The sequence below is a fragment of the Schistocerca piceifrons genome, chromosome 3 (genome assembly GCF_021461385.2).
Source record: "Schistocerca piceifrons isolate TAMUIC-IGC-003096 chromosome 3, iqSchPice1.1, whole genome shotgun sequence".
NCBI classification, from domain to species: Eukaryota; Metazoa; Arthropoda; class Insecta; order Orthoptera; family Acrididae; genus Schistocerca; species Schistocerca piceifrons.
In genome coordinates this window covers 25,924,081-25,937,409 of record NC_060140.1, presented here as the reverse complement: position 1 = coordinate 25,937,409, position 13,329 = coordinate 25,924,081, and the positions used below count along the sequence as shown (strand labels likewise).

At 43.6% G+C, this 13,329-nt stretch overlaps 1 protein-coding gene across 1 annotated transcript in view; it reads right to left on the bottom strand.

Annotated features, from left to right (window-relative positions):
* LOC124788368 (collagen alpha-1(I) chain-like) overlaps nt 1-5,493 on the bottom strand; it is a 305,934-nt gene extending 300,441 nt beyond the window's left edge. The window contains exons 1-2 of the mRNA XM_047255632.1: nt 5,318-5,493; nt 4,583-4,776 (exon numbers count right to left, since the gene is read on the bottom strand). Coding sequence (XP_047111588.1) covers nt 4,583-4,776; nt 5,318-5,493 — 370 coding nt within the window. The remainder of the gene's footprint in view (nt 1-4,582; nt 4,777-5,317) is intronic.
* Between the last annotated feature and the right edge of the window lie 7,836 nt (nt 5,494-13,329).

Below are 13,329 nucleotides of genomic sequence, written 5' to 3'. Positions count from 1 at the left end.
CAAACAGTTTGGACGTGACGTTGATTGCTCTTGGTGGATGACAGTTCCATCGTGTGAAATTTCAGTTACCAAATAATTTTAATCAGGCTATAGTGTTTTGAACAAAGTGAGAAAATGCACTAGTAAGTGTCTGGATACAGTGCGAATTCAAATTGGATCGTTAATTTCAAGTTGTTTTCATTCATCTCTAAACCAAAGACTATTCATACTTCGGCGGAGCAGGGGGGGGGGGGCGAAGGGGGTCATTGGGAACATGGGACCGCCATTAAGAAGCTTTCAGTTCCCATGGGTTTCGCTCTGAAATATAAAGTTACTGTGCTCTTGACTGACTAGAGGTCCGCCATGGATTTTCGACTGAAGAAGGGGTCCGCCAGCTGAAAAGGTTGGGAAGCCCTGGTCTAGATCATACGTTTATTGCTTTTGTATTCACCAAATGGCCATGTGAAACGTATGAATACGTTGTGAACGGAATCTCCAACCACGGAAAGCAGTTGCTCCTATGGTGTGGTTTGCTTGTGAGTGTTATGTTCTTTAGTGAATACAGGAAAGAGAAACAGATGCTGTTCATGAACAGAGAATTCAGGTATATTACTTATTCTACTTCTAATATCAAATAGTAATAATAGTACATAACTTTTTTGCTGTGTTTGCAGCGTCCATTGCTAACAGTAGATCTGAATGTGGGAATACATAAAGATACAAGAGACTTATAGTGAATGTTATCCATAGTGGATGCTGTTGGACTCCGTGACTGTTCCTTTATATGGTATAGAAAAATTTCCGCTACCAGTCACAATAAAAGATTATTTATTTGTCACACGACTGGTTTCGGTCTTGTATATCATTCTCAGGTATTTATACATTCATGTACATGTTTATATTGCTGGAGATCACTGTATAAACACACAAAAAAAAAATTACTAGTGACTAAACAGATACAAATGCAACGACTGTAAGTGGCAGGGAGGATCTTGTTGAAAATATATCTGTGCTTACATGAAGATGAAGCATCATTACGCTGTGCTGACAGTTTTCCACTTAGTTGCACACTTTCTATCATTTTCACGTCCATATTTCAGTTTCATACACTTTAGCTACAGATTTCACTACTAAGACGTGCACTCATGAAGTACACTGTGTTTATGTACAAACATGTAGGTTATGGTCAAAGAACGTAGGCGCAACAGGTGTAAAGATGTTGCTCACACAGAAACATGTAGCTTATGGTCAAAGAACTTAGCCATCGGAAGTGCACATATAAAAACTTAAAAAGCTATTATAAACTGATCCACATTATGAATTTTTTTTAATCCACATTTTGTCATAGAACTTAGATCTAGGAAGTACAGTGATGTTATATAAATGAAATTATTAAAAGCTATTACAAATTAAAATATGACAGAACCGTTCTCTGGCAACAGTGTGGCTCAGAACAGAAACATGCAGCTAAACTTTACAAAACTGAAATATGGACGTGAAAATGGTAAAAAGTGTGGAACAAAGTGGTGTTATCACAGCGTAATTATAATAATGATGCTTCATCTTGTTTAAGTACGACGAGGTGAAAGAAGAGGTTCATAACTTTCTAAACAGCATGGCGGCGAGCTGGTATGACATGGGCATACAAAAACTGACACAGTTGAAACGTCCCCTTAGAAAAATTATACATGACTGTGTTTAAACTGACACACAATACTTTTTAGCGTAACGCAATCTGACTTTCAATAATCCCTACAAAAGAATGGCCCTGACTAACATTAACCTATACCTTTCACAAATCACTTACCTCACAAAAATCTTCGTTACTCCAACTACTGCAATACAGCGAGCGCCACTAGGCCAGCTAAATAAAAGATTCAAACTACGGAAGCCACTAACTACTGATAGGCATAGTTAGCAAATGAAAGATTTTAATAGAGAACAAACAATGTATTTACCTTAATAGTGTTGAAAAATCATAATATACATAGCAGTTCATGACATCCAGTCTTACAAATTTCAAAACTCCGCCATTTCTCTCCCCATATCCACCACTGCTGGCGGCTCACCTCCAACTGCGCAACGCTAAGCGCTGCTAACAGCCGACAGCCCAACACTACAATAGCGAATATTACAACAATGCCACCCAGCCACAAACTGCACACAGCACAGCCAGTGATTTTCATACAGAGCGCTACGTGGCGTTACCAATATAAAAACCTAAACAGCGTACTTACACAGTGTCTACTAAAATGCATCGACAGAAATGGTGATTACGTCGAAAAATAGCTAAATGTTCAAGGTGTACACTGATGTAAGCCATTGTAGAAATAAACAGGTCTATGTACTTATAAAAAAATAGGAGACCTTACTTTTGGGATTACTCTCGTATTTTCGACAAATGGCGGCTTGCCACTTACAATTGTTCCACTTGTACCTGTTTAGTCACCCGCAAATAATTTCTTTGGCATTTATACACTGATCTCCAGCAATATAAACATGTACATGAAGGTATAAGCACCTGAGAATGGGCGCAAGCCCGAAACCGTTCGTGTGACAAATAAATAATCTTTTATTGTGACTGGTAGCGGAAATTGTTCTACACCGTATAAGAGATTTATAAATGTGTAACTATTCAGTACAATGTCTATTCAGGAAATGTCGAGCCCTGGCCAGTATGAATATTTGTAAATGTTATTCAACTGACAAACCCACAAAATGGCGCTCACTGTGTAAATGTTCGAACACCTGCCTCTGGAGCTCGCGACAGGCAGGACTTCCATCTCATTGAGAGCGGCGTAACGGTTCGTGGCAGAGTTCTCGTACCGCGGTGGCTGAATAGCTCGCTGCCCATATTTGAAAGTTCGTTCGACTGGATCGCCACCCATACCGCAGTGCGCAGCAGCTGTACAGCTTTGTCTCGGGGCAAAATAGGATTAGGCATCAGTTGTGGCAACGTACACTGACTGTCATAAAAAGACCTGCACCCAGGAGGATAAGGCGGATTGCGATGTTGGCAGGCAGGCAGGCAGGTGGTGCCACACGTGCAAAATTACTACAAACTGTTAAATACCAACATTTAAGCGTCCAAACGTCGTAGTTGTACAGATCTGGGATGGAGGCCTGCGATACTGTCTCGTGTGGCTTGTACCTGGGCCCGTACATCCCACAGACCAGTGGGTGGAGTTGGACTCCTGATGACATGCACCGTGACACACTTTCGATCTGGGAGGGATCGGCGACGCCGCTAGCAATGGCAGAGTATCCTCTGCTGCTGGAAGGGTCCGGTCGGGTGGCAGCCGTACGAGGTCGAAAGTTGTCCTGTTGAAATGGGGCATGGGCGTGGACATTCACGAACAACAGACCTGCTAGTCGCACCTCGCCATATGTGTATCTTGCGGCTGTCACGGGGCCCGTTAGGAACACTACCCCGGCGCATGAGCACAGTGAGATATTCATCCCTACCCACCACAACAAGTCGCCGGGACCTGTGACAGGATACCTGTAGCCGATCCTCGTGCCGCTTGTAATGTCCCCACAGAAAATACCCTCTACCACGCACCAATTAATCATTGTCAATCAAACCATTCACATTCAATCACTTTGTAAAAGTATCTGATCTGATTTTCTCGTAACATATGCGGCGACAGCTCGACGACGCCAAAGTATTTTCTAGTGCGTTTATTCTTTGAAATAACAGAGATGCATATATGCATTCTCCATGGTTGTTAGAGTGGTAACTAGGACAGCTTCTGGAGTAGGGATTGAGGGATTGACGTGTTTCTGAGAGATACGTATTCTGATTTTCTTCTCGCTAAATCCAGCGAATTAACTTTTGTGCCACTAGCGGTTTGTTTGAATAGAAAGAGAGTGTAAACGGAAAATAATTAAGACGTGGATTCACCGGAGATCTGTACATGTAATGGAGATGGATTTAATACACAATTTCCTTCATAAATAAGGTCTGTGACTTTTTGTTCCGGAGTGAATGAACGAATGAGTTTTTCTGAACCATTTGATGTTCACGTTGGCCCTGTAATTGGTGGGGAAGTTTCAGCTGTGTCGAAGAGAGCCTGCAATCGCTGAGTCTGTGTTAAATCGTCCAAAAAGGCTTCGTACACATCTGGAATTCGCAATCTTTCGTAAAAGGAACAAATTGTCCACACGATTGATTCTCCCGACTGAATACAGTGTTAAACAGTAATAATAAATGTAAAGATCTCTTACAGCAAGCTAGCCGCTGATTACCAAGACGAAGGACTCCACCAAAGATCCTATTTGGCTGATTTCACGTAATGAAATATTATAATAAAACCTGTACATAGATAAAGGAGAGAAAGAGAGAGAGCGAATGAAAATAGAGATAATACTAATAATCCTCCGTTAGTCTAACTTTTCGCCTGTCTTATCACGGATCAGCCAAGACACGGGAGGCCCTTACATTACTGCATCGATTTATGTGTGAAGGTGAAAGGGTCTTAAAGGCAACAGATACACGTCTATACAGACAAGACATTACACGAAGTTAGCGGCTATCTATTCATAGAGGAAGAGACGACAACTTATTATGTTGTTAAACGCTCTCCGACACCTCTCCAGCCACGGAGCCGGTGGTCGTCGCCTCCGACGGATAAGCGCGACTCGTCCGAATAAAGAGCCACAGGGAGTCTGCAGGGCGGCACCTCCGCTGTTGCCGACACTGGGCGAGTGGGGCGGGACGGCGCGCCGCGCCGCGGGCAGGTGGGTGGCGGCCGCCGACGCCATCGGCAAGTGGCGACCGGGGCGTCGTGCGACCGCCTGCAAACAATCCATCTGTGCTCACACATGCAGATGCTAAACGTTGCTCGTGTATGCCTTTCCCTATTCATGGCCGCCAGTAACAGGTAACGGTGGTGTCCGTTTTCTGCCTGACTACATACCTCTGTATTTGAATACGCATGCCTATACAAAATTGTTGGCGCTTCAGTGTATGTACCTGATGATGGAGATTGAAACGTGTATCGGAAATAAAATAAATGTGGAGTGGTTAGAGTAAACCTACAGTTTCGACTTCAGTCCTTTTACCTACGACAACAAATTGTTGTGTGCGACGTACATTCAATGGTACGTGGCCACCGTACAGTTATAGAACTTGACTCTGTAGAACGTGATCGTAATAGCTTGTCACGAACGCATTCGTTTCGCTGTGTAAGATGGGCGGCTTTTATGTGGTGTTGGAGTAGCTGCTCGCCTTTTCCCTTGCTGTTTTATTTTTCCTGTTCCTTGACGCCGACATGTCCTTGTCAGTGGAGATCAGATGCTGGAGATCTCATTGTTTCTCGCCGCATCCTTGGAATACCGCGGGGCGTTTGCAGCTCGCATCGAGCCGGCCGCGGCCTGCACGATCCATGAAATCTGATAGCGGCGCGGCCGGCCGCCACAATGGGCAGGGCAGCCTCCATAATGCATGCGGGCGCGGCGGCGAGGCCCCACCAGCATGTGACGAGTCTGTACCGCCTTCGACACGACCCGCATCTGCGACACGCGCTATCAGCTCCGCCGACGCTCCCTCCGATACCGCACCACTGGACACAGCTGTACGTCGCAGCCGCCGCGCTGCGTACCGGCAAGTGGAAGTGCCACAGCTCTGTCACTATAGCACACGTACAGGGAATAGACAAAATAATGCGAACACTGTGGGATGGCTATGTTTGACGGTCAACAACGCAGGTAATGCACGTGTCGCGCTGGGCATCAGTGGACGTTGTTTACGAGTGGCGCACACTTCGTATTTGCATTCAGAGGACGAGGTCGACGTGCAGTGAAAGACGTGACAGGGTTCCAGAGAGGAGACTGTAGGGTCCCGATTAGCAGGAGCATCAGTAACCAAGACAGCCAACTTATTGAATGGTTCAAGAGTAACTGTTTCAACAGTCATGACAAACTACACAAAACGTGGGAAGACATCATTGTGTAAACGTAATAGTGGGCGCAAACCAAAACTAAATGACGGAGATCTGCGTACGGTAACACTAATTGCGTCAAAACAACACAAAACTACGGCGCTAAAAAGATTGCAGAGCTCAATTGCCACCTTCGAGACCCCATATCTATCGACACTGTCCGTCCAGAACTCCACAAAGCGAATATTCGAGGACCGAAACCATTACTGGGACAACCAACGCAAAGAAGAGTAATATGCGTTGTCAGGAGCATAAATCCTGGACCGCTGATCAGTGGAAACACGTCGTATGGTCGAAGAGTCAACGTTTTTGTCATTTACAACATCGGGCCGGGTTTGCATCTGGGGAACGCCAAAAGAAGCCTACAATCCTGATTGCTCGATTCCAACGGCTAAGCATGGAGGTGGAAGTCTGATGCTGTGGACAGCCATATCTGCTGGTCCATCATTACTCTCAAAGGCCGTTTACAGCCAACGATTATGTGAACATTTTAGGTGATCAGTTGTACCCCATGATTCAAATGTTGTTCCCCAACAATAAAGCAATATTTCAAGACGATAATGCACCCATTCATACAGCCAGGACAGTAAATTTGTGGTATGAGGAGCACGCAGCTAGACTGCAGCATCTTCCCTGGCCAGCACCCTTTTGGGTGGTATTGGAGCGAAGACTCTAGATTTCCGCCTCCCTCGTCACTACAGGAGCTAGAAGATGTTTGATCGAAGAGTGGCATAAAATTCCACTGAAAATTACAAAATCATTATATGCCAGAATTCCAAGAAGAATTGCAGCTGTATTACGCGCAAATGGGCGTCCAGTCTCTTATTAATAAACCATTTCCAAGTAAGTACAGGTATTCACATTATTTTGGCTACCCCTGTATATTTCTCTTAATGCAGAAGGCGAGAGCTTATTGTTACTGGCTAATCTTTTGATTGGACAGACAGCACCTTCCCTTTCTTTTCTCTCTCACTAGTTTCATCTTGGTAGGTAGTTATATTATTAAAAGGAAAGCTGGGTTCCCAGCAGTATTTCTCTGAACTTAGCATCCACTACCTCACTCTCTACCCTGGCTCTGCCTAGGACATCGGATTCATCTTATGCTACGGGTATTATTGGACCGTTTCTCGACACGCACAGTGGAGCTGGCATGATGAGGGGTTAGATACGGATCGGGACAGCGCAACTCTATTTCAGGAAGCTTCATTCACAGACAGTTACATATTTATGTCTTGGTAAAAGACTCAGAAATACTCTAAGAAAGAAACTCGCACGATTGAACAAGATGAAAAGGCAGTGCAACTGTTGGCCAAAGTTCCTGGATACGAGACCGTTATTACTGGAGCTGCAGAAAACGCTCTACAAGTCGAGAAAATCACAAACATGCGTTATGAGAGGGCGTGAGGAAAATAAAGAAATAAGACACGTAATTGAGCGCAAGCGATAGAGGGGTAGTGTCTAATGGTGGCACACGACAGTAGAAAGTGTGAGATTGCCTTAGCAGCGTCGTCCAGATGCGTTCGCAGTTACGAGTTAGCACCGTAATTCCAGGCCATTTTGTCGGCGAGCAACAAGGTCGTTAACTGTTTCTCTGACTAACCGGCAATCTTATATCGACCTTACGATACCTGTAGTCGTTCACCTGTATCAAAATGGCGCCTGAACAGCAGGATGACGTGGTATGGAGATTGACTGCACCAGACACGTAGACGTGTCATGACGGCGGAGGAACTGGATCCCAGGAGGGCAGAAGCGACAGTTCCCAACAGAATGGCCGAGTGCACACAGGGCTCTACTGTTCACGGCTAACCTAACAGTGCAGACCTGCTGTGATAAGTCAGGATGTTCCGACGCTGGCTTCTTCGGATAGGCAGAATCCCTTCTCTGACGCTTCTGTGGTCTACTCGTGTGTCAAGAAGCGTTCAAGCTCACTACAACGGAATACCCCGTACTGGTTAAAATCACTAACGTAATTCCAATTAGCACTAGAAAAAAATTATAGACAAGAAGATAACAGAAACTTTCCAAATGTGATGCTGCAGAAGAATGCTGAAGATTAGATTGGTAGATCACATAACTAATGAGGAGGTATTGAATAGAATTGGGGAGAAGAGGAGATTGTTGCACAACTTAACAAGAAGAAGGAACTGGTAGGACATGTTCTGAGGCATCAAGGGATCACAAATTTAGTATTGGAGGGCAGCGTGGAGAATAAAAGTCGTAGAGGGAGACCAAGAGATGAATACACTAAGCAGATTCAGAAGGATGTAGATTGCAGTAAGTACTGGGAGATGAAGAAGCTTGCACAGGATAGAGTAGCATGGAGAGCTGCATCAAACCAGCCTCAGGACTGAAGACCACAAAAACAACAATCTCTATACTAGATCACCGTTACTGTCTATTTGGCATCTGTCGTCCGCTTTGACAACACCCGTAATATCACGAATCAAAGTAAAGTCAACATTAATCATTTCATGTAGGTCTATCATTGCTACGCTCAGAAAATTGTTAATCTCTGATGAGGACCCAATATAGGGGCGAGCGAGCCGGGCATTTGTCCGGGGCTCCAAAATTTAGGGCCGCCACTTCGGCTGTAGGTGTGCGAAAAATATTGGTGTGTTATATATTCAGCAATAGAAAAATATTACTACAGGCAAATATAAAATCCATGTTGCAGTCAAACGAGTGCTTTCCTTTGCGTCGGTTACCTAAGTTTTCGTTATTACGGCGACGTCTCTGACTGCCCGGCCTGTTGCTGCGCGATGGAGCCCGTCTGATTTCCGTCCCCTCTGCGGGACACCATTTTCTCTGTTGTGTGACTTGGTGTTGTGTGGCTCGCGGTAAGTCGAACAGCAGCCGTGCACCATTCGAATATGGCAATAAAAGGGAACTTCTCATACGAACCATCAAAGGTCCAAAAGAACAATATAAAATACTTTTCTTTTTATTAATTTTTCCAATCGAACAATCACTAAATGCACTAGATGACACCGGTATATTTCAATCAAGTTAGTAACCATAGTGAATATTTTCAAATCATACGCAATATACATGAATTGAACACAATGTCCAAAGAAATGCTACTAAAATCTATCGTATTTCAACTGATGGTGGTTCTTTTCGCATAAATAGGGTAGATTTAGCAGTGGAAATTTCAGCAGTACGTGCGGGTTTGGACAGAAAAGAACGCATAAGCAATGTACTGAGTTTAATTACAAACATAAATTTTATCCGAAATCTTGCTAGTCTTTTAAGAAAACTGCTAACGAAACCACTATGTACCAACCAAGTGACGAAAGGAGTTACTCTAAATCAAAATTAATTAACGACTTTTTCAGTTCAACTACAGACAATTGTCTCATTTATTTCAGAATTCTGGCAACTGAGCATGAAATTGCTGATTAACGAAGTTTAAAAGATATATTAAGAATGTTTGCGGAACTTAATGTAAGAAAAAAATACGATTTTGTGATTTCAGCGTACTTGATGTTACCTTGTTTTATATTCAAAATAATGGTATTTAAAACTGTAAAATGTATATGATTAACAATTCGTCGCTAGTTATTGATATTGTTTTATATTGTTTATATATAAGTGGTAGCTTATATGTTTCTCTCTAAAAATACGTTTTTATTAAAATTTAAACAAAATTATATATATATATATATATATATATATATATATATTGTGATATTGTGTCACGAAATTTTAATGCTGGATAACTGATGTCAGTAGGAACTAAAATTATTAATGTTGTGTAGGTCGACAGCGCACCACTTTTAAACTACGGCAACTTGGCGCCACGCGCTCCTACTGGGCGTGCGATTGCCCTGTTGCCGTTCGTCGGTTGAGGTGCAGTGCTGTGGCATATATAGGGGGCGACAACTTCTCTTTTGTCTGGAGCGACGTAACCGCCAGATCGGTCTCTATGTGTAATTAACGTAATAGTAATGTGGCGGCAGCAGTTTGCCACACCCGGAGACTGTGAAACCACACTATCTCCTCCTGATGAATATTTAATGTGCACTGTGCTGCACCTAACTCTTTCACCGTCAAGTGCCTCCTTGCAGTGTGTAAACTGCTGGTAATCTGAGCTCACCAAAAACAAACAGGGTGCACAAACAATTCGCCAGCGTGGTATTCCGCGCCTCTTCATCAGTAAAAAGAAACCTTGATACTTCTTTTGTTTCGTTCTCCTTTTATTTCATGTAAACGCACGTCGCTTTATTGCAGCAGTTACTGTGATACAATTACCCAGAAAGTTTGCCTAGAAAAATGCACGGATGGAAATTTATTTATCTGCAACCTTTGTGCCCAGTTGAATCGCACATAACAAGGAAACTCGAGCACCTTTAAATAAAAAAACAAAAAACAAAAAAGTGGCTCTGAGCACTATGGGACTTAACATCTATGGTCATCAGTCCCATAGAACTTAGAACTACTTAAATCTAAGGACATCACACAACACCCAGTCATCACGAGGCAGAGAAAATCCCTGACCCGCCGGGAATCGAACCCGGGAACCCTGGCTCGGGAAACGAGAACGCTACCGCACGACCACGAGCTGCGGACGTTACTTTATACTGTGCTGATAACATCAGCCATAAACATAGTACACTAGTACTATCTGGACAGAAACTAGGCCAGACTATTCGCACTTCTAAACCACTAAACGCTGTGGCATTGTGTGCATATTTGTTGATATTGACTCTGTTTGCAGCGGACGATCAGGCTGCCATTAAAGCGTTTCTTAAACGCAGACCGAAGAAGCGAATTATGTGTAGCTTCTAATGGAACATTTGACTAATCCCTGAGTCAATAATTCGAAAAAAAAATTGTGTTATCGTATTGTATCAAAGCGGCGAGAGACCCTATAAAAATCCTTACATTTTCGAATAGAGGGTGTGAAGTCAATGTCTGACACTTGTCTCACTCTCATTCAGGTTGCTATATATCATAATTTTTTTTTTTTTGTATTCGCTTTTCCCTGTGTTTCCTACTCTATGACGAAAAATTGGCAGCAAAAGAAATTTGATGCCAGTTGATTACTTATCCTTCCAGTAGAATCGATTTAAATTTAGCGTTTTGTTGTCTATATTTCCGTTATTTGCCGTCGATGATCAAGTGAGCCGTTGCGCCTCAGGATCGAACAGGTCCAAGCAAAGATCTGTGGAAGGGCGTCACTGTAGATTTTGATGTTAGTCCATTATTTAGAACCCCCACATATTTCCCTCGCCACGTGTGCGTACACTTCCATTCCGCTGTGCCTTAATCACTTGAATGCAACTCCGCAACGTCCTACGGTATAGTCACACCTGTCTACATCTGCATCTACAAATGGAAACACCAAGAAGGAGCTGTGTGACATACAAGAAAGTTGTAGGGGTGTTTTTATATCTGAAAGACGATGTCTTATCAAATGTCGCGCCAGCCGCATATGAATGTCGCTAGTAGCGCCATTATGAGGATTCAAACCAGGTTTGCTTTAAAAACACGCTATAATGGTGGTGAGCGTTAATTAATTTTGAGATTGGACATGGTGAGCTTATGTTAGTCAAGAATGCCTTTAATGCGACAAAGATGCCATTATCAAAACTTCACTGAGTTTAGACGAGGTCGTCTAACATGCCTACGAGAAGATGGATCTTCCTTCTGGGGGGAGCTTCCTTCTGCGATACTGCAGAGAAGTTTGGGAGGAATGTACCCACTGTACACGACTGTTGGCGTCGCTGATGTCGACAACGTACGGTGACAAGAAGACCGGACTTTGGAGCGCCACGTGGCACCACCGAGAGGGAAGAACACTGTGTCAGCCACACGGCTGCAGCACCAATTGGATCAACAACCGGCACCACAGTGGCCCAGCCAGTTGTTACCAATCGGTTACTTCGACGACAGCTCCGAGCCAGATGCCCTTTAACGTGTATTCTGCTTACCCAAACTACCGTCGTTTGCGACTGCCGTGTTGTCAAGGGAGAGCTCATTGGACGGCAGGGTGGAAGTCTTTTGTCTTCTCTGATGCAATATGGTCCTGCCTCGGTGCCAGAGATGGCCATGATTTGTTTAGAAAGGGACCAGTTGAGGACATGCATCCAGCTGTCTGCGTGAAAACCAGACTGGACCCACACCTGAAGCTATGGTCTGGGACATGATTTCGTATGACAGCAGGAGCACATTTGTGACTATCCCTGACGGCAAATTTGTACGTCAGTTTGTAGATTGGATCCGTTGTACTGCCATTAATGAACAGAATTCCAGGGGGTGTTTCCCAACAGTATAACGCTCTCCCACATACACTTGTCGTATCCCAAAACACTCTACAGAGTGTCGACACGTTGCCCTGGTCTACTCGGTCACAAGGTCTGTCTCCAATCGAGCAGGTACAGACAGAACATCATCGGACGGCGACTCCGGTGTCTTCCACAACCATCATTAAGCGTCCGTGCACTGAAGGACCAGTAGCAACTCCAGCCCACAAATTGACATCAAGTATTACAACGGAATGGACTGTGTCTTGAAAGGAGGATATAGGATGAACATCAACAAAACCAAAATGAGGTTAGTGGAATGTAGTAGAATTCAATCAGATGATGCTGCGGGAATTAGATTAGGAAATGAGAAGCTTAAAGTAGTAAATGAGTTTTGCTATTTCGGGAGCAAAATAACTGATGATGGTCGAAGTAGAGAGGATATAAAATGTAGACTGGCAATGGCAAGGAAAGCGTTTCTGAAGAAGAGAAATTTGTTAACATCGAGTATAGATTTAACTGTCAGGAAGTCGTTTCTGAAAGAATTTGTATGAAGTGTAGCCGTGTATGGAAGTGAAACGTGGACGATAAATAGTTTGGATAAGAAGAGAATAGAAGCTTTCGAAATGTGGTCCTATAGAAGAATGCTGAAGATTAGATGTGTAGATCACATAACTAATGAGGAGGTATTGAATAGAATTGGGGAGAAGAGAAGTTTGTGGCACAACTTGACTAGAAGAAGGGATCGGTTGGTAGGACATGTTCTGAGGCATCAAGGGATAACCAGTTTAGTATTGGAGGGAAGCGTGGAGGGTAAAAATCGTAGAGGGAGACCAAGAGATGAATACACTAAGCAAGTTCAGAAGGATGTAGGCCGCAGTAGGTACTGGGAGATGAAGAAGCTTGCACAGGATAGAGTAGCATGGAGAGCTGCATCAAACCAGTCTCTGGACTGGAGACCACAACAACAACATCTGTACAACATGTAAGTTTGCATGCTTGCATTCATCATTGTGCCTATTACGTCGTTTACTAATGTACCGGCATTTCACATTTGCAGTGGCTTATCCCGTGCTTACGTATTCCTATGATATTGCAATGTTAATCACTTAAAGATGTTACCGAGAGAAATGTATTCACGAAATTTCATTGCTCTACGT